Source organism: Dermacentor variabilis, chromosome 5 (genome assembly GCF_050947875.1).
Source record: "Dermacentor variabilis isolate Ectoservices chromosome 5, ASM5094787v1, whole genome shotgun sequence".
NCBI classification, from domain to species: Eukaryota; Metazoa; Arthropoda; class Arachnida; order Ixodida; family Ixodidae; genus Dermacentor; species Dermacentor variabilis.
In genome coordinates this window covers 118,692,772-118,719,405 of record NC_134572.1, presented here as the reverse complement: position 1 = coordinate 118,719,405, position 26,634 = coordinate 118,692,772, and the positions used below count along the sequence as shown (strand labels likewise).

The following is a 26,634-nucleotide window of genomic DNA, read 5'->3' as shown; positions in this document are numbered from 1 at the left end:
TTCCCTAGCATTTAGAAAAAAGTGATAGTCACTTTAGCATACGCCAAAGAGAGGGAAGGCAAAAGTCTGCGCGCTCAAGAGATATTCATTAAATTACTTGCCATTTTCCTTAATTACCTCTAAATAAATTAAGTGTGCCTTAATTAACTTCGCCTTAAAATCAAAGGGCGTGTGCTCGACTTCCACATAAGCTCGAAGGTTCGAGTCCCACCGGAAGTCGTGGGTTTAAGTGCCTGAAATAAGTCTATAGTCGGATACAACTTTAGAAAAAAAGGGGAGGCCCCGCCCAGATGACCGAAGCAAGACAGCCGATTGCCTCCGCGACTAGAATAGTCCCGCTCGAAAAATCGTGCTCCTGAAACGCGTAACTTTCGGTATAAATAAAGACGTCTGTATTTTGATGGCTGGTTTAGTAGAACTCTCATGTGCGGCGCACGTGCCGGATAGCGACAGAAAAATAACCCCGTGCCTTCTACAACGCTGCCCGTCGTCTGCTCTTTGCTTCATTGCAAGTGACAAAAGTAGAAAGAGCATCTCGGCAAGGCTTTTGCGCTTGTTCACATGTACACGGCGCATCTGCTACCTGTTTTCCAAGCTTAAAATGAATCAGTTGCTATTGAAAAAGTACTTATATAAAACAATGCATTTATCGCAACCATTACAAACCCGGAGCGAGAATACGGTCGAGGCAGCAAGGTACAAAAATGCTTCATTCATCGTTTTAAATAAGTACTCTTGTTTTTAAATGGCATAAAATTTATATTTTTTGGTATTATGTTTTCACAGCACGCATTCTACAGCTTGCGTGTGCAGTGAGCACTGGTGGACAGCAATCAATCAAAAGGTGCTACACAACGCTCGAACACCGTCGCTAGACGCATGGCTATCTCACTGCTGACAATGATCGTTCACGCTAAGTTGACGGCGACAAATCTTTGCGTTGAGGGCATATTCTGCAAATATTTTCTGTTCAGACACTTGCAGGTTTGTTTCATGCGCGCACACTTTTCTCATTTCTCCTGAGAATGATTTTGCTCCATCACTTCACCCCGTCCGACCAAAAACGCAGCGACACAGTACACGAACACACCCGCCGCTAACAGTATACGCACCAGTCTTTGGAAAACTTTTCTCGTTGTAACTTCACTCGGGAGCGAAATAAAACAACAAGGAACAAACACGTAGGATGTGTGTTCGTTGCGGTCGCTGTGGGATCCAGTTTTCAGGCGAAGCGCAGCGCAGCGCCAGCGATGCTCGCTGCAATGTTCCTTCGCCGGATCACGGCTATGAATAAACACACGCGGCACAAATGCCGCATCGTAAGCTCGCAGTAATATTTCCGGCACGATAGACCATAACAAACAGTTCTGGAATTCACTCTGACCAAGGGCTGAAGCACACAGCTGACGCGACCTCGCCCAGTTCGAAGCGCGGGCGGCCATCTTCTCCGTCGGCGGAGTCACCGACCGTCCGGCTCATGACGTTAGCCCAGAGTGCGCGCCCATTGGTGGATGTTCGTATGCCTCCGCCTCGGAGGAGTAAACGCCCCCTTTTTTCTAAAGTTGTATCCGACTATATATATGTTAGCTCTGCCTTTTTTTTTTTTTTGAGCCAGCTGTGGAAGAAGACAACGACGAACGCGCGAGCAGTGGCGCGAACGCGTGTCTGCGCAAGGCGAGGTCACATGACTTTCTGTACCGCTTGCCGCGTTTCCCAGACCATCGGGGGTGCCCGCAATTTGACGCTTTCGCCTTAAAAATAATCTCACAGCGAGAGGCTGTACTCTGATTCTGGCTGTACTCTGTAATCTGATTTATTCGGTGTGATCGGCGAGGGACTCAAACTGCACATGCGTACTCCAATGTAAGTCTAACAATTGTCTTGTTTTACATCAAAATCCGCTTTTCTCTATTACCATCGCTGCATTTCGAGTTATTGCAGCGCTTTTCCGCATTCAGATAATGTGTATTAGTTAAGGTGAACTAATTAACCTTCATCATTCGCCTAGTGAATTTTCTTACTCAATTTATTATCAAATACTGCTGGTGATTTCTTTGTTGTCGCCGTCAGGCATGCCGATTTGTCGAAGCTAAGTTGCATGTTCTACGTGGAACATCAGTCGAAAATCATATTTACGAACTCGTTTATTAAGTCAGAACGCTCTTCACGCGACAAAACAACAAACTATCGTCTGGGAAAAGGTGGACCTCAATTTGTGGACTCACGCCATTAGCAACGTCGTTAATACAGAGAAGGAATAATAATGGCCCTACCCCAGAACCCTGGGGAACTCTAGACGTGACAGGAAAAGCGCTTGAGCGCGCGTCGGAGATTTCCACAAACTGCCCTCGATTGTCTCTCGATTGAAGTTTGTCGAAGTCAACGACGGGGACGGAACGGCTCTCCGCAACATCATCGCAAAGACGGACAACGCATTCCGCCTCATTCGCAGAATCGCAAACCTACACCGAAACATGAGGTAAAACAATCTCCTCAGGCTCATCAATGCCTTCTTACTATGCCTCTTCACGTACACGATTTATAGGCACAAATGACTCAGAGCGGAGCGAGACAAGCTCGGCGCTCTCATCCGCAAAGTAGTCAAAAGGGCTCTCGGGCTACCCATAAGGACCTTTGCCTAGGATCTCGTCAAGCTGGGAGTAAATAACACCACCGAAGAAATTGCCGAAGTCCAAGAACGTGCGCAACTCGCTCGCCTGACCACCACAGCGGCAGGTAAACGCATCCTTGAAGAGCTGAGTTACCACGCACTGGGATTCCCTATGGTCAGTACCTCGATTCCTAGGTGCATTCGATACAAGTTCGAAGTGGCCGCCGAGACCCGAAACGTCCATCCCGTCCACGACGAGTGCAAACGTAAGGTCAGAGCAGCAGCGATTCTCAAACAGATCAAGCAACAAGACACCAGAGCAAGCGACGCAGCAGAGTATAGCGATGTGAACACCTTTGCCGTCGTCGTGGTCGACTCCAGCGGCTAGATTTGCAATAGCGCCTCGATTCGCACTTCAGACCCCGAAGTCGCCGAGCAAGCCGCCATCGCCCTCACTCTGCTAGACGGCCGTGGGTCGAAGATCTGTAGCGATACCAAAACGTCTATTAGGGCTTTTGAGAAGGGTTGCATCGCCGACCAAGTTGCTCGTCCTAGCGTCTCGAGTCCGTATGCTCTCACGCGTCATTCGATTCAGTGGTTACCCGCTCACGTAGGGTCGGCCGAGGGTGCTCCCCGAACCTCAATGAGTCTGCTCACGAGGCTGCGCGTGAGCTCACAGACCGCGCTTCTTCTGTAACGAGAGCCGACTCCCCTCCCCATACGGCCACAGGGACCTTCTTGCTATTTACAACGAGGTTATGAAATTCTACTACATGTCTAGAAGGGTCTTTTGCACCCCCTCACCCCAAGTTGAATAAGGCGGAAGCCGGTTCTCTCAGACTCTTATAGACCGGCACATATCCGTGTCTGGGTGTTGTACACGAAGTTTACACCGAGGTATATCGCGACGACGCCTGCCCGTCCTGCGGGGAGACCTCCATTCTTAGCACACATGCTCTGAGAGTGCGGGTCGACATACTCCATGTTTAGTTTGGAGGAGTGGGACTCGCTTCTGCGTAGCCCCGCTCTAGAAGAGCAAATCCTGGCTGTAAGGCATGCCCGAGACCGGGCCAGTGGGCTGGACCTGCCCGTACCGATGTGGGACTAGCCGGGTGCGCGACGAGTTCGCGTCCTCGCCGGACCTCCAATAAAGTTATTTCTTTCACTCACTCACTCATCTCACGATACCTGTCGATAGTAATGCGATTACCACTCGAGCAATCTAGCGACACACTGCTATTCTGCAGTCACTTTCATTTAACATCTGTAGTTGTCATTCTGATACTTTCGTTGCTTCGGTTATGTGTGGCATGCACCAGCATCGCACCATGTTAATATTTCACTCCCTTACCAACGTCAAGCATGAGCATGGCGTCATGGCGACGACTGTGCGACGTCGACCATCGACACACTGACAACGATGGAAATGACGACGAAAATGACGTCGATGGAAAGAAAAAGGCGGTATGACGACAACGGCATGACGTTAAATAGATGACAATTCTTAAATTATGACGATGGTATAACGATGACAGCGACACGAGTACGACATGGGAAAACTGGGATGATGACGAGCGTATGATGACGATGGTGTGACGAGGACAGTATGCTGACAAGGAGATGTCGAAACTTGAATGACGATGATGGCACTACCACAACGGCATTACGATGATGGCAGGAGCACGGATGCATGATAGCGACTCTCTGACAACGACGCAATGACGACAACAGCACGGCTATGACGGCGCAATGACGATTAAATAACGACATTGTAAGGAAGCGAGGGGTCGCCGCAGAGCGCCCGACCAAGACTAAATTAGAGCTTGCGCCTCGACCACGCGCTGCGCATCTTTATTTTTCTCTTCTTTTTGCAGCAGGTACAAAGGCACCAGCTGAGAGCACCGACCAGAGCATCTCCGCATTGCGGCGTCTGTGGGTGCTTCAGGGACCCCTCCAAGCGTAACGACGATAAGGCGTGTTAAGAAAACCGAGTTACAAAAGGGTCCGTGGTCCGTCTAAACAATGCTAGCTAAGTCCGCTGGAAGCGAAGGGAATCAACAAATATTTCCGGGGGACGAGGCTGCGAGTGGCGCTGGGGACAAATGGTACACAGCAGGTTTGTACAGAGAGTGTGAAGGCAGATTCCTCTGTAGCTGTTCACACAGGCCACGTGAAACGAACGAGGACAGATGCTCTCAGCAGTAGACACGACATTCTGCATGCTTGACCGTCACGCTTTCGCAGATGCGTGAATCTTGGTGGATTTAGCCTGTTCACGTGCTTGTCTTGTCTTGCCGACTTACGGTCGATGTCGCAAGCTGCAGACTTCTGCGTACGACGTCGCCGGTGTCACGACTAAAACACCTGGCCCTGCAATTTCTGCGCTCGCTACACCAACGAAGATTGCGGTGGCTTCAAGCGCTTCAGTTGCGCCGCTTACGCCACTACATCCGATTTGTGGCTCTTCTGCAAAAGCCACTGCGCTGTTGCATCTGAATGAGCCCCCGGCTGCACAAGTTGTCGGTGGCGATAACATCCATGCCGCAGCCCAACCGCTAACAGCATCATCAGCATTTGAAAATAGCTTCAGCCTCTTAGTTGATAGTAGCGTTGGACTCTCTCCAAGCCTGGATGGACCCGACGTAGAAGCGGCGGTACCAGGAGACCTAAAGTGTGCCCGCGCGTCAGCGTCTGGCTAGGACGGCGCTCCGGATCGCCCTGCCGAATTAAAATGGCTAAAGAAACCTCGGCCTTCGAGAGGGTCGAACAAGTGACGTGTGTGCTGCATGTCCCCTGGACTTGTTCTCGGGGCGCCGACTTGAACAATACGACGAGGTCAGTTGGGTGGCACTTTTAAGTAAATATGGCTGACACCCTGCATATTATTTCATTAAACGCACAGGGGTTCTGAAATCTTATAAAACAGTCAGAAATTATCAGCGTGTCCTGCTTTAAAAATTGTGACATTCTGTGTTTGCAAGAAACAAATTTTTTCACCATTGGACATGTCGCTTTCAAACGCACTTTCAGCCTAGATTGTTTTTTCTCTTTCGCGAGATCTGCCAACTGCGAGGTCATCATGTTTTGATGTGACAGGGCGGATGGTGGCATTTGACTGTGTGCTATCTTCATTTATGTTACGTATTTTGCCTGTCTATGGGCCAGCACAAGCCACTAAACCCGATGATTTTTTTATTGACCTGGACGTTTATTTATTGGACGGTCATCACGTGGTTGTTGTTGGGGATTTCAACTGCGTTTTAGACATGCGAGCAGATGTGCAAGGCCCGTGCTGGCGTCACGATGATTGGAACCCACGGGAGTTGCGTCGCCTCGTCCAGCACTTTTGGTTTCTGGATACATATAGACTTTTTCATGGTCCTCATTTGTCTGGACGTGGCAACGCGGAATGTCGTCAAGAAGATTAGACCGTGCCTATGTGCCAAGCAATTTATCTCAGTATTGCAGTAAAATTGCAGTTGTAAGTAGAGCCTTGTCCTGTCTGTATTCCTTCTTTTGTGCCGTCACTATTGGCGCTTGACCTATTGGAAAAAAATTATCTCGGTATGTCTCCCATTCTGATAACATTGCCTTCATCTCCTGTCTATCTTTCAGATCACAGACCAGTTATGCTTGAAGTTTACTTCCCTGCTTCTTCATCAGTAAAACCTTGGTGCCTCGACGCCCGCGTTCTACATGACGCGCATTCGCGCTCTATTTGTCAGAGTCTCACGCGCTTCTCTTTCTATATCTGACCCGGACTCATGGGACGCACTCAAGGTGCAGTGGCATCTGCATTTATTGTTCAGTTAAAGGTCGTGCACTCAGACGACGCACGTCAGAACTGGCGGATACTGCCATGAAACTCCGCATGTCCCTTCGGGTCAGTCAACTGGCTCCGCTGATGCGGTCATGGCAACGTGAGCTACGGAGGCGCTTCCAACGCCTCATCGCAGCGTCCTCTCTGTGAGCTGCTGTTTGGCGATGCAGACGTAATCCGTGTGCACACCCTGAAATTCTACGCTTTGCAAGAAAGCCTCTTTTTAGACAGCCGAATGTATTCAGTTCTGTGACCCCAAAAGAGCACTTGCTGTTATAGCTCAAGCTTATCGTTTGTACGACTGGAAGGTTCTACAGCCGATCTTGAGTCTGTTTTTTGCAAAGTGAGGCTATCTAAGGGAAAAGTCTAGTTATTGGATCATATTACCGTCCTCCCGCTACATCATACGACCAGTTTCTTCAGCTGTCTGCTTTCCTTGATACGCTTGAGAACGATATCATAATACTAGGGGGAGATATTAATCGGCCGGGTATAGACTGGTCGTGCGATGACCCAGTGCTGTCGGTCACTGGCCACGTGTATTCTGCATTTTTTGATCTCGTCTGTGATTTTACGTTTCAACAGTACATTGGTGATGCATCACGGAGCGCCGGCACAGGTCACGTACTTGATTTGCTCTTATGTAACGTCCCGAACATTTTAACAAATGTGAACGTACTTCCCGGTTTATGTGACCATTGTGTTTTTACTGCTGATATAAACGTTCAATATGTGTCCGTGCCGAAGAAGGAACCCAGAAAGATTTAGGTGTTTAAGAGAGCTGGTTTTGGGGCTATAATGTCTACGTTTGAGTCATATTTTCCTACCTTTGATGCATTAGTTGATGAATTGAGCATTGAAGAGTTATGGCAGATGTTTAAAGAGAAGCTGTTTGTATAACGCGATACATTTGTTCCTACTTATGTTATCTCATCTAAACGGTCAAAGGATAAGCCTTGGTTTAATCATCAGCTGCGCACACAAATACAAAAAATTAGGAGAGCTTATCTCAAGTTTCGGAGAGCGAAGTCCCCGGATACTTGGTTAGAACTGAAATGTTTGAAAAAAAGCTTTCATAATCTTGCGGAGCAGGCCAAGCATGCTTATTTCGAAAACCTTGGTGTGAAGTTGCTCAAAGATTCCAGAGAGTTATGGAGATTTGTTAGGTGTAACGGTAAAGAAAACAATTCTATCCCCCCTTTAAAGAGCTCTGAAACCATAATTGATGCTGATGAAGACAAAGTGAAACTTTTTAGTGATTTGGTGTATACTGATTTGATTATATTTGGTGTAGAAGGTTTGCGTAAATTACTGCAGGAGATGAAGCCGACGACCGCTTGTGGCCCTGATGATATTCCGGCAGCGATTCTTAAAAACTGTTTTGGAATATTGTGCTTTTACTTTTCTCGGTTATATACAAAGTGTTTATCTGAGTCTTGTTTGCCGCGTGATTGGAAGCTGGTACGGGTTGTACCCATTCACAAAGGCGGATCGAGAAGTGCCGATGAGAACTACAGACCGGTATCTTTAACAAGTATCACATGCAAGTTAATGGAACACATAATTTATACTTCAATCATGTCGCATTTAGTTAAGCACAATATTCTAAGCTCTAGTCAACATGGTTTTCGACAACGTTTTTCAGGCTCTACACAGTTAGTAGAATTCTTTCATGATCTGGCCTCGGCAATAGACAAAACCAAAATAATAGACTGCATATTTCTAGATTTTAAAAAAGCCTTTGATGTCGTTGCACATGATCTTCTCATCTCAAAACTTAAGGCCTACAAATTGGGCAATAGTGTCATAGCTTGGATTGCCGAATATCTTCGTGCAAGAGAGCAGCAGTCTGTGGTGCTCAACGGTTTTTCTTCTGTATATGTTCCAGTTACCTCAGATGTTCCTCAGGGATCAGTTTTAGGTCCCCTTTTATTTCTACTCATTATTAATGATATTGAAAGTGATCTTACGTCTTCATTTAGGATGTTTGCGGATGATTGGGTCATTTATATAGTCAGAGATAACGCAAATGACATTTCATTATTACAGACTGATTTAGACCTAACAGGAACGTGGTGCAATACGTCGGAAATGTCACTAAATGTTGAAAAATGTGTTCACGTCACCTTTTCAAGGAAGCGCGCATTTCAGTCATGCACTTATACCTTGAGTAATATGGCATTAAAGAAGCTTGACGAATACAAATATTTAGGAATTTTAATGACGTCTGACTTAAGATGGAACAGGCACATTACGCATATTAAAAATAAGGCAATACGTTCATTGGGTTTCCTCCGCCGTAACTTCAGTCAGATACCGAATAAATTAAAAGAGCAATTGTATTTCACGCATGTTCGTAGTTTAATTTATTACGGTTGTATTTGTTGGGATCCGTACACGGCTGATCTCACAGAACAGCTTGAAAGAGTGCAGAATAGAGCAGCTAGGTTTGTTCTTAATGACTATAGTAGAAAATTAAGTATGACAGAAGGTAAAATTAAATTATCGTGGCAAGCATTAAAAGACCGGCGAAAAAAATTTGAGGTTGAAATTTTTTCACGCTGTTTATTATTCAAAAACAAGGATTGAGAGAGAAAGATATATTAACTCGCCTACTTATACGTCGTTCAGACGCGACCATGCGCTGAAAGTCCGCGAGTTTCCTTTGAGGGGTGACGTCTTCAGCAGGGGCGTAGCCAGGCGGGAAGGGGGGGAGGCTTATGGGGCTTCAGTTTCCCCCCCCCCCGAACTTTTGTCGTGCTGTCAATACACCGCCGACCAAAGCAACCCCTGGCGCCGGAAAACGTTCTGGATTTTGTCTAGAATGTCTTTTTCATGCTCGAAAAGACATTTCATCGCGAAAATTGCAAACTCGGGGTGGATTTCGTGGCAACGCCCATGCACCGGGAGTCACATAACACAAACAGCCCCATCTAAGCACAAAGTTTCAATGACGTTTTGATGACAAACGGGCTCACCGCGGCATCTCGGGGAGGCCGCGGAATCTACAGAGTGCATGGATATCAATTCCGAAACTTTATGGGTATAAATCTCATGAACTTTTTGATGTGAAAGGTGCATTGACATTTCCAAAGTAGTGCTTTAGATTTTCAATTGCAGAACTTTATGGGTTTAATGCTCTTACAAAGATTTGACGCCAAAGGTGAATTGACTTTTCTAAAGTCTTGCGTTTGGAACATACAACGGGACAAGCCAAATCAACGCACTATTAGACAAGTTGACAAAGCACGAAGCGAGGTCCGATGAGACGAAGCGTTGTGGTGGTTCATTTGTGCCGTCATGTCACATAAAAAAATGTCAATTTTTTTTCATCTACGCCAAAGCATCCATGTTAAGACACTAAAGTCAGCCAAGGCAACTACGTTCTTATTTATTTTTCCTACTTTGACTTTTATTCGCGAGGACACATTGAGCGTCTTCAATTTTTTGGTCTTGCCACCCTACCCGCGGGCTGCCAGAGCCAGCCAGAGCGCATACGTTTTTCTCGTGTTGCCCTGACCACCGCGCGGCGCACTTCGGTGCTTGTTCGGTTTGCTCTGGCCGAGTATGTTTTCGCCTGGCAGAGTTTTAGACGATTTCTGGCTTGCAGACGAGAAAAAGGAACAATAGTCGCTCGCCGCCATCACTGTGGGGACTCAATGGATTGCACCGCGTTCGCTTGAGGGCAACCTCTCCGGAAAGTCTTGGCTCGCCGGTGTAGGATACCGAGCAGTATTCGTATAGTTCTCTGTGAACCAACCGTCTCAAGTTTTTTCGATATTCCTTCGGTAGCCACATTAGGTTCACGAAGTAGGCATTCAATTGTGGCCAACATATCTTCCTTGGGCTTTTTTCAATTTCGGTGCCTCCGCCCCACAAAAGGAAAAAAATACATTGTTGCGGCGCAGCGAATTGTTTCATGGTGAAAGTTCGATTTTTTAAATTCTTCTTTGCGGAAAGTTTTGGGCCACGGGACGCTTCAGTTACCGGATACTCTTATTATATTATTGCGATAGCAATTATATGGACACTCCAAGCGCATTCCTGCCGTCACCGTCGCCCTCATGTTTCGTATAAAGTCCAAGGGCGATAACATCGTTACCGAGCGCTGCATGCTGTATGTGCGAGTGAAAGCGTACGGGAAGGGGGGGGCGGGCTGGAATGGGGAAGCCGACGATGGTGACTCAGTCTTGTGGGCACAAAGGAGAAAAGCGGAGAGCAAGCTAGTCATCTTCCGTCACGCGCGATACATCGGGGGGAGTGGATAGAATTGGGGCGGTATCTAGTATTTTGTGAATCTGTGATTGCACAACATGTTTATTTGCTTCGTTTGACGCATTATACACCGTGACTTTTTCTTAGATACGTACATTTATTGGAGACTTATACGTATCTTTAAATATCTTGTTGGGAGATATTGTGTATACATGCAGTGAACTTTGTTTCCAGTGACACTTTTTTGCCCTTTATCAAGCTCTATCTTCGCATTTGTATATTGTATCTTCGCATTTCAAATGTACTAGGGCGAGTCAAATGAAAGTGAGCCTACTTACCCCGCGCAATAATGGTTCGGTTCATTATCTGCGAGGCATGTGCGTAGAAGAGAGCTAGGGGTATCTCATTTACAAAAGTGACACGCAGGTGTGAGGATAAAGGTTCTGTAATGCTCTCATACGTTCGGTTGAACATGGTTGCGTGACATATTGGAAACTCCAAACGTTGAACAGCGTGGTGCCGTGAAGTTATTGACTGCTGAAGGTATTCCGTAAAAAGAAATTAGTCGCCGTATGTCTGCCGTGTACGTTGAACATCGCATTTCATTGGCCACTGTGAAGCGTTGGAGCAAATGGTTCAAATGAGGACGTGAAAGTTGCAAGGACGATCCAAGACGGGACTAAAGCCATCGTGAAATCACCCTTAACAAAATTGCAAAAGTTCACGAGATGATGAGACAATAACGGAGGATAAGCATCGATGAACTGGCAGAGCGTCTGAACATCAGTCACGATTCGGTTCCCGCCATAATTCATGAACATCTCGGTCATCGACTTTTGTGTGCGCAATGGATGCCCAAAATCTTGAACCACTGCCAGAAGACGGAGAAGTTCGGCGCTGCCTTGATTGATCTGATCCGGTATCGCAATGAGGGTGAATGACTTCTTGTCTGCAATTGTGATCGGGGATGAACCATGGTGCCACTACTACGAGCCTGAAACACGACGGCAAAGCTTACAGTGGACACATTCGAATTCACCACGCCCAAAGAAAGCAAAGGCCATCATTTCCGCCGGAAAGATGTTGCTGACTTTTTTTTTTCGATCGTCAGGGACTATTACGGATAAAATTTGCTAATTCTTGAGAAACTATGAATTGTTTCCGATACTGTGAAACGCCGGAACGGCTACGTGTTACAATTAAGAACAAACAATGTGGAAAATTTATGAATGGGGTCATCTTGTTCCACGACAATGCCCGTCCCCACATCGCTGATGTATTTAATATAGAACTGGCAACGTTCAAGTGGGAAACGCTGCAACATCCGCCACACAGCCCAGGCCTGTCGCCTTGCGACATCCACATTTTGGGGCAACCGAAAAAAAAAGAGCTCAAGGGAACCACATTCGTGTCGGACGATGACGTGAAAGAGTCAGTTTCAGACTTTTTGAAGCAGCAACCCAAGGAATTTTATGAGACCGGAATCATGCGACTCCTTAGTCAATTGGACAAATGTCTAAATGCTCATGGAGACTACATTTAAATAAAGTACCCCGCTTGTCATATATTCGCATTGGCTCACGTTCATTTGACTCGCACCCGTATATATTGCAGAACTGCTTTTTATACGTGCTCTCTGTTGCGATTATAATTTCGGTGCAATTACTCACGATACACGACCGGTGACAGCTGCTCCTGCGTAATACATTGGAACAAATGCCAGCGTCATTGATATTTTGCACTGGCCATTGCATACATACATGAATGTAAACACGGTTCTTGAATGACAAAGTTTCATTAACATATTTGCCCTCAACTTGTTCATTTCATTGCGTTTACATTTTTCATATCAGCGGCATGCACTGCTTTGCTGGTTTCAAATGATACAGTTCTAAAGTTCATGTGATATTTTCTTTACAATAATAAATAGACAAAAACATGGAAGCATTAATATCAGTTACTTTGGACACAATTTTTGGCATATACGAGTATATTCTTTTATGAAGAATGATACATTTACTTGTTTTTATGGTGCGTAGCGTTCAAGAATTCGTTTGCAGCATCTTTGGAAATGGCAATGCAATTATTATTCGTGTATTTGATCCCTCGACAAATTGTCTAGAAGGAATCTTTAGCTCGGGCCCCACTCCGACGCGGTCTATTCAAATACATGTAAGACGCAGAAACGCTTTTCTGGGATAACCTCTGGATTGCTTTTAATGAAATTTGTTGCATTTGAGAGAGAAAGTTAAATTGTAGTGTCTGTTGGAAGCAGAATTTCGATTTAGGGCCTGAATTTTGTTTAAAATATCTGGAAAAATTTGAAAGCTCGAAAAACGACCTAAATCGACCTAAATCCAAAATTCGAAAGAAGCAGTCACTAGATTTTAAGTTTTTCTTTTGAATGCAACAAACTTCGTCAAATTTGGTGTAGTGGTTGCCGAGAAAAACGAATTCCCCTTCTACATGTATTTAGATAGGAGCACCCGAGCTAAAGCTTCCTCTTAAGGAGGATGCCGAGCTGCACCGTAAGCCCCCCCCCCCCCCCCCACACCCCGAACGAAATTTCTGGCTACGTCACTGGTCTTTAGGTATTCTTTTTTTGTTCGGTCTATAAGAGAATGGAATGCTCTTTCACCTACCATTGTTAATATTGAAAACAATGATGCGGTTTATCGCGCTTTATGTATGAGATTCCTTGTTCCTTATAAATAAATAAACAAATAAATAAATAAATAAATAAACAAACAAATAAATAAATAAATCATGGTAACGTAGAAATGCTGAGTGAGCTGCCTTATTTTCCACCTGAAGTCGCTGAACGTCTTTGCGCACGACCGTCAGATGACGAAGTGAAAGCAGCATTATCTTCCATGAATCGTCACGGTTTGGGTCACGCAAGGTTCACTGGGAGAAAAACAAGAGAAGCTACAAGAGGCTGCGCGCTGTGTCGAAAAGTACACCAGAGAGAGGGGACTGGTATGCTCCACAGAAAAATCCGAATTACTGAGAGTAGGTAGACACCCCACCCAAGCAATGCTGGAAGTAACGCTTGATGGTCAAAACATCCCGGAAAAGAATATGATCAAAATCCTGGGCATGTAGCTACAGGGCAGCAGAAAATGCAGCCACACCATCAACCTGCTGAGCAAAGTGACGGAGCAGGTGGGCCGGATGATCAACAGGGTCTCCCAAAAAAGATACGGCATGAAAGAGGAAGACACACTCAAACTCGTCGGCAGCCTGGTCGTCGGCCGAGTCATCTACTCGCTACCGTACCACGCGATGACCAAAGGAGAGAGGGAACAGGCGGACACGATAATCAGGAAAGCATACAAGACGGCTCTCCATCTGCTGAAAAACACTTCAAACGAAAAACTGCTCCAACTGGGCATCAGCAACACTTTCAGCGAACTGGCGGAAGCCCTGCTTGAAACGCAAAAAGCCAGACTCAAAAGCACGCCTGCAGGGAGAGCGCTCCTGACTAGGCTGGGACGGGACACGAGTGGACACGTAGATAGATACGCAGACGTGCCCGACTGCTTAAGAAAAACGATAAGCGTTAGGCCAGTACCTAAGAACATGGACCCCAACCTCCACGAGAGCAGAAGGCAGGCGCGAGCCGAATACGTGGAAAAGACACTCGCGCTACTAGAGAACACGGTGTACACGGATGCTGCCACGTACCCGCGAGAAGGGAAGCGCACGGCCACGGCGGTAGTGGTGGACGGCGACGGGAATCTGATCACATGTGCGACGGCAAAGGCAGCCGACACAGCGGAGGCCGAAGAAATTGCCGTGGCGCTGGCGGCAGTAGAAGGATATAGGACAGGCAGGCCTCTAAACATCTTAACAGACTCAAAGAAAGCGTGCAGAAATTACACGAGGGGCAGGATTAGCAAAGCCGCCCTCAGAATTCTTGGCGGAGCCAACTTCGCCGAGAGGAACGTTACGCACAAGTTAATTTGGATTCCGGCCCACGCAGGCATACAGGGTAACGAAAGGGCAGACAGCCTAGCTCGAGAGACCACGTGCCGAGCAGAGCAGTCGCGCGCCCCGGAGTATCACCCACACGCTTGTGAGGGAGGATACACAGAAATCTTAAACTTATACAGAGGGACGAGAGCCAAATATCCCCCACCCCACAAAGCTCTAACGCAGGAGGAAGCAACGAGTTGGCGCAGATTGCAGACAAACTCCTTCCCAAATTTATACATCCTAAAAAAAATGTACCCAACACAATACAGAGACACCTGCCCATGGTGCGGGGCCACACCCACACTATACCATGTCACATGGGAATGTAAACACAATAAATCATTCCACCAACACAATAACCCGAGTGCGGAGCAATGGGAGAGTCGGCTTACCAGCTGCGAGCTCACGGCCCAAAGGGCCTTAGTGCAGCACGCTAGTCAGGTAGCTAGGCTCAGTGGAGCCCTGGAATAGGGGCCCACCCTTGCTGGAAGAGGCTCCAAGTCGCCGGCGCCCAAGACGACCGAGACCTCGAGACGCTAAATCCTTGAAGGAACCAAAATAAAGTTTCTCTCTCTCTCTCTCTCTCTCTCTCTCTCTCTCTCTCTCTCTCTCTCTCCATGAATCGTGGCTCAGCCCCAGGGCCGGATGCACGAAATGTTGTGTTTTACAATATTCGAATGAAACATGAATGTTTGAATGAAACAAATATTCCACCACTTGCAATAGTGAATTCTTAAAAAATACGAATCAAAGAGACTATTCGGTTTTTATTCGAATTTCAGCACACTCCTAACAGTTACCTTTACGCGGTTAACCTATTATTTCCCCGTGTAAGAAAACCAGCAAAATGTGATTGTCTATAGCCTCCATGAGAACAGGGACATGCAAGTCGTGAGCTGAAATGTACTTGCGAAAGAGAGAGAGAGAGAGATGCAAATGAGAGAAAGGCAGGGAGGTTAACCAGACTTAAAACCTCCGGTTTGCTACCCTGCACTAGGGGAAGGGAAAGGGGAAGTAAAGACGGAAAGAAGAGCGTGACAAAAATAAAAGCGTGAGAAAAAAAATGAAAAGGGATGAAATGGGGTCATTGTAGTCTTTCTAATAGGCCACTGTTACGTAGAAAAGTCAACAAAGCCTTGACCGACTTTTGCTGTGACGGCAGTTCACGTCGGCATTCCAAAACTGACTGTTCTGAAAGTGGCCTGTCGTCAAGGCGTGCCAACGCGGTCGCTAGTGACAGCGGGTGCGCGCTGTATTGAGGACAGTGGCAGTGTTCGATGGTCTCCTCGCCGTCGCAGTGTCTGCAAGCCGCGCTGTCGTCCATACCGACTCGGAAGGCGAAGGATCTTGTGTAGGCGACACCAAGCCACAGTCGGCAAAGTACTGCTGCTTCTAGTCGAGATAGTCCAGATGGGGGTCGAAGTCGAAGGGATGGGTCCAGTCGGTGTAGACGTGTATGCTTCAAGCTTGTTGTGCTCCATAAAGTTTTGATTGCTTCATTTGCAAGCACACGAATTTTCGTTGCGGCGTCTGTTCTTGAGAATGAAATGGAGTCTTGCAAGCCCTCCTCATGTGCAGATCGTGCTGCTGCGTCAGCAAGTTCATTGCCCATTATGCCACAGTGGCTTGGAATCCACTGCAACGTGATGTCGTGTCCTTGCTCGACGAGGTGGTGAAGCAGCAGTCTGATTTCTAGAACTAGTTGTTCGTGGGGTCCTCGGCGTAAGGCAGAAACCAAACAATGAAGAGCAGCCTTGGAGTCAGTGAACGCGCTCCATTTCTTGGGTAGTTCTTCAGAAATTACACGAAGTGCAGAACGAATAGCAGCAAGCTCCGCGGCAGTCGATGTAGTCTGGTGAGAGAGTTGAATCTTTATGGTGGAAGGTTTTGCAGGAAAGATCACCGATTCTGCAGACCCATTCACTGTAGTTGAAGCGTCAGTATACAGATGATGATGCTCGTCGTACGTCTCGTACAGCAAGAGCAGTGAAAGCTGCTTGAGTGCTGGAGACGAGAGTTGGGCTTTTGTTCGTATTCCTGGTACTATAAGTCGAAACGTTGCTTGAGCCAAGCACCATGGTGGAAACGGAACTTTCGCTGGAGCTGTATAACCTGATGGGAGGTATGCACGATAGGGCAGGACTGTTTCACAAAAGGAAGCACGTGGTCGATCCTCTGGCAGTGAGGCTAGATGATGGGCAGGGGCTCGAGCAAGGTGTCTTACGTGTGCTCTGAACGCTTCCATGACTATATGGGTCTTGGCTGGGAAATCGTGTGCAATCGCAATGGTTTCAGCCGTTGACGAACACCGCGGCAATCCAAGACACACTCTAAGTGCCTGGGCCTGGACGCTTTCGAGTGTACGGATATTACTTCTGCAGGTGTTGGTCAGCACAGGCAAGCTGTATCGCAAATACCCAAGAAAGAGCGTCCTGTACAGTTGCATCATTGCATGTACTGAAGTACCCCAGACATTTCCTCCAAGAAACTTGAACACATTAGAGATATCCGTCAGGCGCTTCTTTAGGTAGGCCACATGAGGACTCCAGCAGAGGTCGCGATCAATGATTACTCCTAAGAATCGGTGCGTCCTCACATAAGGTATGTTTTGACCGTCGATAGAGACATCGTATGATCTCATTGGCTTCCGGCTAAACGCGACCAATGCGCATTTTTCTGGCGTGATCTTGAGGCCTTGTTCATTTAAGTAGGCCGATGTTGACGTGGCAGCTTTTTGAAGCCTGGCGCGTACTTGCGGCCGTGTCACACCAGATGCCCACACGCAGATGTCATCGGCATACATTGAAATTTTAACTGTGTTCGGAAGTCGTTCCACGAGACCAATGAGTACAAGGTTGAAAAGGGTGGGACTCAAGACACCACCTTGTGGAACTCCATGGTGCGTATAATATTGCGAGGTTGGGCCAGCTTCAGTGTTAAGAAATAGAGACCGCCTATGTAAATAACTGCGAGTCCAACGATATAATGGACCGCCTAGGCCCACCGATTCCAATGCTTCAAGTATGGCGTCATGAAGAACGTTGTCGTAGGCTCCCTTTATATCTAAGAACATTGCCACAGATAACCTCTTACACGTCTTTTGGTGTTGAACATAGGTTACCAGATCGATAACGTTGTCGATAGAACATCGGTGACGTCGAAAACCAGCCATGGCGTCCGGGTAGATTTCGTAATGTTCAAGATACCACTCAAGTCTGGCGACGATCATTCGCTCCATTACCTTCCCAACGCAACTTGCCAGCGCAATTGGTCGGTATGAAGTAATCTCTAAGGGAGACTTGCCAGGCTTAAGAAGCGGTACCAGGCGGCTGATCTTCCAATCTTGAGGAACTTTGCCCTCTTGCCAGGACTCGTTATAGATATTAAGGAGCGCACTTCGTGCCCGTTTACCAAGGTGACATAGCATGCGGGTAAGATATGTCATCCGGACCAGGCGACGAAGACCGATTACATAGGGCGAGCGCCGCGTCAAGCTCTTGCGTCGTGAAAGGCAGATCCATGCGTGAATCGCGTGAATCTGGAATACGGTTCAATGTAAGCGAACTTGTGCGAGTTGGCTGGCCCGCAATCATAGCACAGAAGTCTTCCGCCACATCAATGTCTTGTCGGCGCTGGAATAGTGCTAGGGCCTTAAACGGGAAACGCTGTTCCGGAACAGAACGTAGACCTCGCACAGTTCTCCATATTTGAGATAGCGGTTTGCGAGGATCTAGCGACGCACAAAATTTCGACCAACGCTGAGCCTATAGTTTATCCCTGCGGCGTTGTATCTTCTTTTGCATTCGCCTGGCTGTTCTGAGATCATGAATTGACTTAGTACGTCGATATCTCCTTTCGGCATGACGGCGAATCGCACGAAGCCGCTCCAATTCCAGGTCGAATTCAGAATACCTTGGAGAACACGTGAGTGTGCGTGTGGCCGTCTGTGCCGTTTTCTTAATAGCTTGTTGAAGTCCACAAGAGAGGCCTTTGTGACAAGCGTCCTCAATCTGGGATTTAAAGACAGACCAATCTATTCTTCGTATCGTGGTGGACGTATACGTGTTAGACATTCCCTGGATATTGAGGTAAGTGGGGATGTGGTCACTTCCGTGCGTTTCAATGTCCAAAAACCAGTTAACATGTGCGGCGAGGCGGTGGGACACGAAAGTCAAATCGAGGCAGCTGCTGTACGTTATTCCCCGCAGAAATGTTGGACTCGCGTCATTCAGCAGGTAGAGACCATTGTTGGAAGCTAATGAAGCTAGTCGTCTTCCCGTCGCGTTAACCTTTGAGCTTCCCCAAATGGTATGGTGAGCGTTGAAGACCCCGGTGATAATCCATGGACCAGGTTGTGTTTTCAAGATGGCTTCTAGTCTTTTGGTGTCAAATCGACTTGATGGAGACAGATACACCCCCAAGAGTGCAAAGGTGACTTTCCTATTTTTAACAGTCATGCACACATACTGATTGTCGTCATGAGGTTGCACCGGTTGGACGACGTAAGTGAGTTCACGGCGAATAAACACGACCACCTTGCTGCTTTTGATGTCGCTTGATGAGAATATTGTCTCGTAGCCGGATAGTCTCATTGGATGGGATAATCTTGGTTCACAGATGACAATGATTGGAAATCGGTTAGGGAGAACAAATTGACGAAAATCGGCGATGCGAGATCTTAGACCTCTCGCATTCCACTGAAGGATCGACGCTTCTCTGATCTCCTTACGAAATGACTTGTGATTGTCAGTCATGGCTTCACTCAAGGCTTTCTAGGACGGGGCTCAGCGCGTCGAGCACTTGTAGTCCACTACGAGCAGATGGAGTGTCAATGCTTGTCAGCATGGCCCTGATGACATTCACAATGGATCGCAGCACCGGGATCACTTGGCAGTCGACTGTTGAAGCCTCACGGACACAAGCGGGCTTCGATGGGAGCATCAAGCGTGGAGGCTCCTTAGAAGACTGAGAGCTTGCAAGCGCTGGCCACTCTTCCACGGGGGCAGCATTTCCCGTCTGAGGCCTCCTTGTGCTCTCGGGCGTTCTATTTGAAGATGATGGCGTTGGCGCAAGCGGCGCACGAGCTCCACCCTGTCTTGAGCGTTTCCGTCGATGACGACGTCGACGCCGGATCTTTTCTGAGGCTTCTCTATGGGTTGAGTTATCCCTGACCATTTGCCTCAGAACTTCGAACTCTTTTTTTATTCTTGGGCATTCTTTAGACGTCGCTTCATGGGTGCCTTCACAGTTGCCACACCTAAAGTTTGTTGCACGGCAGACATCTACCGTGTGTGACTCCGCGCATCGGGGACATATTGGGGAGTTTGTGCAGGCGCCCTTAACATGCCCGATCTTAAAGCACTTGTGGCATTGAAGCGGCTTTGGAATAAACCGTCGTACGACATGTCGGAAGTGACCGACCTTTACGTGCGAAGGGATGGAATTCCCCTTGAACACAATCTTCACACAACGGCTGTTGCCGAGTCGGCATACGTGTGTAATGACCCCTCTTGCGAAAGGCACGTGATGGGCAAGGTAATCCCAATTTATCGCACAGTCCCGTCTTCTTGAACGAAAAGCTTATTTGAGAGCGGTCGTAGAACTCGAATTAATGGTTGCTGCTCAGTGAATTCTCAATTATTTGCTGTCATTAAGACCTGTGTTGACAAATACGAGACTGCGCTTTCAGAATCAAGCAGGCGTTCTATGGAAGTGCCTTTCGAAATTAACCAAACATGTCAGCTGACAATATTATGTTAATTATTTCCAGCTGGCGTCTAGTTTTACCAGTCACTGTTCTTGCAACGAAGGGATACGCAGCCGGTCTTGCGTTTCATTAGTGGTGTTATAGATCATGCTTCTCAAGTATGGGCGGCATCGCAGACGCGGTCTTGATTCGAAACCTTCTCAAGGTGTCTTCCAAACATCTAGCACTATAAAACTCTAGATCGAAGCTTTCGGTCATAAATTCACCGTGGCTCACATGCACGTGACCTGCATACACAAGATTAGTAAAGAGCAAATCTCTCACCTCGTGTCCACATGGCACAGTGGCTTCTTGCTGATCAAGGCTGGTGACAGGAAAGCAAGAAGATACAGACTCCAATCACCCTTTCATTCTTTCAACTCTACGAACAACAACCCGCAGCGATAAGCCCCCCCCCCCCCACACACACACACTCCTCAATGCATTAGGTTATTTTTATATCATCTGGAACATCTTACGTGATGGCTGTCTAACGTGCCATTATACAACGTTTTGCCATGGTGGCACCGGCGTTAGCATACTTTTTGGTGTTTTAATTGTCGTGTATTTAACTGCTTTGTTAAAGAGAAACCAAAGAGAAAAATCATTTCACTTGTATTGGTAATTCGTCTCTCCATGCAATACAAAAAAACCCTTTTACTCAGAGAAGAGGTTTTGTAAACCAATAAAACTCCCGTACCATGGCGCTGTGTCGTCCTAGATTTTCACGGTGTATGGTAGGGCGTAGTTATTTATCTCTATAAGCGAACTACATTGTGTTCTCAAAGACATGAGAAATGAACAACGCAAGTTTAAGCCAGCAATGCCAAATGCATATGAAAAACTAAATTGAAGTTCATGACGTCACACCCACGCATTAGCGCTGCGATTACGGCGGGATTAAAATATTGGCCGTCATTTTTTTTTTTCTATAAACAATCCGCTGTCACGAAAATAAGAAAAAAGGAGTTTTCAGGGTTAGTTTAACAGTTTAAACTAATTGTTTCCATTTTGTCTCACTTTAAGGTTTGTCTTCTTTGCCTGTCTTGGAATGAACGAATTAATAAAAGCGGCCCGTTTGCTAGCTCGTAATAGCTGTCTGTAGTCAAATGAACAAAACAAGCAATCACTAGAACGCAAAAATTCGGCAGAGACACTTAAGACGGCTTACGTGTGGGAATGAGAAAGCGCTAGTCCTTTTGGTGAAATATTTCTGCGGTGCGAGCTCTCACCTGCGTTGGAACTGTGCCTCGGTAAGGCCAGATCAAAACACGCCAAGCGTCTCAAAGCGCTCGCTTGCCCGCGAGGAGTTCATAACTCGAAGGGCTGCTCAGCGGAGTTCAAGTGGGCATTCATGCCTTTTATTTTACACACTCATTTTATACACCCATGACGGGGCGCCACTTCCTCCCCATTGGCTGTTCCGTTACGTGCCGAACGACGCATGCACCAGGCCACACGTTTAGTTAGCCAGATGGCTGCGGCGTGACGTGTGCAATGACACACGCACTAGGCACACCTCTAGTGAACCAGAACCGTGGAGCTGCCGTGGCATTGGCTGCACTACTTATGCCACTGGCTCCCCGAGTGTCTTTTATTCAATGCTTGCGCTGCTCAATGTGGCAATAAAAAAAAAAAGCTGCCGTGGCATCAGGGAAGCGTGCTCGTCTCTCAGACCGGAGGTCCAGGTTCGATTCCCACCCAGACCGGAATTTACGAGACTTTCTTTCCAAAAGCATTAATTTACGTTGGCTACAGAAGCCTCCCTTGTAAATTTCACATCAGTCCGAATATTTTTTACGTGCTTTTACTGTTCGCGCCGTCGGCCGTTTTCGGTACCATATTTCGGTAACGCCGACTACGACGGATTTTCGCGTAATAGGACATATAATGCTTTCGCATTCAATAACTATTTGCGATTCCCTCGGCTGTAATACATGATTCAAACAAAGTTAACTGATAGATTTCCAGCGCTTCGGAATATTTTGCAAGAAGAATATCGCTTATGCGTCTGAATATTTGCCTCTATATATAAGCCTATATGCGTCTGCAGACCAGTGCCTGAGTACTTTCTTTTTAGACCGCAACTCTCAGGCGCCCTCACCTGCATATCCCGTCGGCGTCGTCCCTCGGCGTAGCCGAGTAAATGAGCACACCGATAGATAAAAGAGCGAACGCAGAGTGCAGTGGGGGATGAAAGATGTCTATAGCAAAAAGAGTGTGAGGAGGAAAGCGGCGGAAGGTGAAACGGAACCATGAGTCGGAAAGCGGAGGAGGAGGGTATGGCGACAGTGTGAGAAGAAAATTCACCAACGATTACGGTACTTCCCAATGGAAAACATGAGCGCAGCTCTATACATGTTTTTACTTTACGATATATTGGTTGTCACGCACAATCAGCCTCGTGCGGCATATTGCAAACGGAGCGAAGTGTGGCTCAACTGCCTCACTAATCGGGAGATCGCGAGAGGCAGCGCATGGGTGACGCGTGGGCGGGATTGGCAGCGGCCGCCGCAGACACACCTCCGCTCATGCAGTCCATTGTTTCCATATATAGTAACAGTCGACGCGCTCGCCTCATGCCATCAGTGAACAGACGACGGCACGCTACTCTGGCGCCATCTCGCAGCGGTCATCGCCGCAGAGCTCGTCTTGCGCGACCCTATGCTTTTCTTTTCATGCTTTCGCCATCCCCTTCTCCTCCGCTTTCCGCCTCATGGTACCGCCTTACCATCCTTCCCCATTTCCCTCCTCGCTCTCTTCGTTATCGCCGTCTTTCATACCGTGCTGCGCTCCGCGCTCGCTTTGATCCATCGCTGTGTTCGTTCGCTCGGTTGCGTTGAGGGGCGCCGACGCCCAACGCAGGAACGGGCGCCTAGGAGCTGCTCTATAAAAGTGTAGTGCCGCGCAAGATGGCTGACAAAATTGACTATGGTAAACAATGTAACAATTTCATTCAAGCTGCGAATTGGTATTTCACATTTAGCCACTCCAGATATGCTCTATAGGATGCAGCTGAATGAACTGTGATCGAATTTTGAGGCGCAGGAACGGATTTGTAAACTTTGTGGTTGAGTTTACTGAAGCTTGCCCGAATTTTGGGAATTTTCGTTGTAACGATGGCACCATGGATTACAGGTTTGGTTCCAAATGTACTTAGAATTCTCCTTTCTCTAATAAATGCAGCAAATTTCTTTTAGATGACTTAAGCATTTGCACAATTACAAGCTGTGTGCGTCTCACGTGCATTTTATTAGGGCAATCGCAGGGAACCGTGAGCCAGAGAATGGCAAGTTCAACGCCACCGGAGAAACACGTGGCCCGGGTTGACCTCCCCCTCCTCCACCTCTTTAGTTTTTATTTACGGAGTTCATAAGAGAAAAAAGAAATATTTCCGCTATAGCATGCATTGCCCACTTACCTTGCTTCCTAAAGTAGTCCAGCAGTGCAATCGCATCCTCGGCACCAACAATCGCAGAAAGCTTTCTAGCCTCTATCTTGTCGATGTCCGCTTCACTGGTGACGCCCGCTGATTTGATGTATAACAGCAGAGAATTGAGCACGTCTTCAGTGATGTCCGGGATGACGAGCCGCACGTGACCGATAAGGTCGTCAACAGTCCACGGCTTTGCCGCATTGTCAAGGTCATTAGCGGCGGCTGGAAAGCAGCAGGTAGAACCAGATGTACCACTTTATGATAATGAATAATATCGAAAATCACTAGCTGCACTCAAGAATTCGAGCCTGAAGATACAATCAGTGGCATATAATCTTTTCGTGGGAAGGGGGTGGACTAATATTTATTAGGGGGAGTGAGGGCGGGGACAGGAAGGTATTGTCGCAAGTCGTTTCCCACGACCGTAGGCGGCCGCTATGGTTTTGTTATGATGATGGTGGTGATGAGAAGACAGTGGAAATAGCGCTGGTGGCAGCGGGCCACAACGCGCCCGCGGTCATCAGTCGCCTGCGATGACTGGTTTAGAACGTGCTGCAGCCGTCTTGTCGCCTCTGAATGCTGACAAGTATATCTCCTTTATTGCGATAACATTTCACATGACGGACATATAGCTCGGACATAATGTACTCAGAGCACCATGCGGCGCCGTCTGCTTCAGCGGAGCTGAAGTGCCACCTGCTTCATTTCAATTACGATGCATGTCCTTCAGTTGGCCACTCCTTTAAAAGGCTCCGTCCCGCAGAAAGCACGGCGTCGCTGGTGTTGACCGTGCGTTGAGCGTCAGCGAAAATTTTGTACCCATAACAGCGCGACGCTGCTCCGCGTTTCTACCAATCACAGAACGGTGCGCGCCGCGTACTTCATTTGGTTCCTTGCAGCACTGCCAGATGGCGGTAGCCTCCACGCATCCGCGTAAGTATAAAGGTAGCGTGTATTACTCATATAGACCATTGACTATTACATCAGAAATATACAGTTTAGAAATGCAGACGATTAAACTAAACTGCAAGCATGGCCAGAGAATAATAGTATATTGAGAGAACTTTAGAATGGCTTCCGAATCGGTAGGCGTCTGGATGATAACCGACTTGTACTTATTCAGTGTATTCAAATATCCAGAGAAGAAAGAGGACCGCTATATGTGGCTTTTTAGACATTAGCAAAGCGTATGACAACGTACACCACAACATATCGTGGGATGCGCTGTAAGGGCAAGGCTTAGACAACTACTGTACGCAGCTTTTGAGGGAGATTTACCTAGAAGATACAGTTTGCGTTGAATGGGAAAGAATGCGCAGCAAGGAGAAAATTGATCTCAACAAGTGACTGAGACAGGAGTGGCATCTATCCCCACTGCTGTTTATTATGTACATGGTAAGGACGGAAAGGGCGCTGGAGAGAAGCTATATCAGGTTAAATATCTCATAAAAACAGGTGGGAACAATAGTATAGCAGCAGCTTCCAGGTTTGCTTCGTGCGGACGACATTGTGCCGCTCGCTTACAAACAAAGTGGTATGCAATGTCTGGTTAATATCTGTGCACAGTAAGGTGAGAAGTTAGGATCCAAATTTAGCGTTCAAAATCAGGTGTTACGGAAATCAATGAAAACAGTGATCAGACAGTGTCAATACAGAGCCAGGAGATACCGCTGATGAAAGGACACAACCACCTTGGTTTATGAATAAACGAAGACAATAGACATACAAGTATGGAAACACGGGGAAAAAATTAACTGACCATTACGATACTTCCTAATGCGAAGTTTGAGTGAACTTTCTATACGTGTTTTCATTTCGCGATATATTGGCTGGCGCAGACTCGTGTGGCACGTTGCAAACGGAGCGAAGTGTGGCGCGACTGTCTCGTTAATCTGGAGGTCGCGAGAGCCAGCGCGTGAGTGACGCGTGGGCGCGATTCATAGCGGCCGCCGCCGACAGACCTCCGCTCATGCAGTGCTTTGATTGCATGTGTCTGACATGCGCTGCTCTGGCACCATATTGTAGTTATCGTCACCGCACTACGGTTTTCTTCTCACACTTTTGCGATACCCTCCTCCTCCGCTTTACACGCCATGGTTCCACTGGACCCTCCCCTCCACTTTCCTCCTCACGTCCTTCATCCCATACTGCTCTCAGCCTTCGCTTTCATCCTTCGCTGTTCGCTCGGTTACGTCGAGGCACAACGCCGACGCTCGCCGCAGGAACAGCCACCTAAGAGCTACGCTCTAAAACACTAAGAGCAAAGGGGAAGAAAAATGCGGTCATAATGAAGCACAGCGCGCTATGGGGATACAATAGGTATGAGCTGCTGCGGGGTGTGTAGAAAGGTGTAATGGTTCCAGGAGTTACACTTGGAAATGCAGTTGTTTGCTTGAAGTCAGGGGTAAAATTAGGACTTGATGGCAGCCAAAGGTCAGTGGGACCCCTCGTATTGGGCGCTCACGGGAAGACTACAAATGAAGCTGTACAAAGGGTTATGGGCAGTACAAGTTTTGAAGTGAGGGAAGCTCAGAGTAAAATTGATTTTGAAGAACGACTGAGGAATATGGAAGAAAGTAAATGGGTTGCGAGAGTGTTCATATATTTGTACAGGAAAAAGTTTGGCTCACAGTAAAGGAAATCAACTAGGGAGCTTATCATCAAGTGTACGACCGGTATATTTAAGTAGCATGGCAACAAAGAAGGTCAAATGCAATGTCACAGGTCGAGATAATTTCATGGGCGGCGGCAATGGAAAAGAAACCTGCTATGAGTAACTACCTAAGATGGAAAAAACGAAATCATGAAAGAAACGATTTCTGTTAGCT

General features: G+C 47.3%; 1 protein-coding gene across 1 annotated transcript in view; it reads right to left on the bottom strand.

The window, feature by feature from the left end:
* Positions 1-26,634, bottom strand: part of LOC142581954 (uncharacterized) — a 47,275-nt gene that overhangs the window by 8,765 nt on the left and 11,876 nt on the right. Inside the window, exons 2-3 of the mRNA XM_075691388.1 lie at positions 23,792-24,028; positions 20,656-20,695 (exon numbers count right to left, since the gene is read on the bottom strand). Of these exons, the coding sequence (XP_075547503.1) occupies positions 20,656-20,695; positions 23,792-24,028 (277 nt within the window). The remainder of the gene's footprint in view (positions 1-20,655; positions 20,696-23,791; positions 24,029-26,634) is intronic.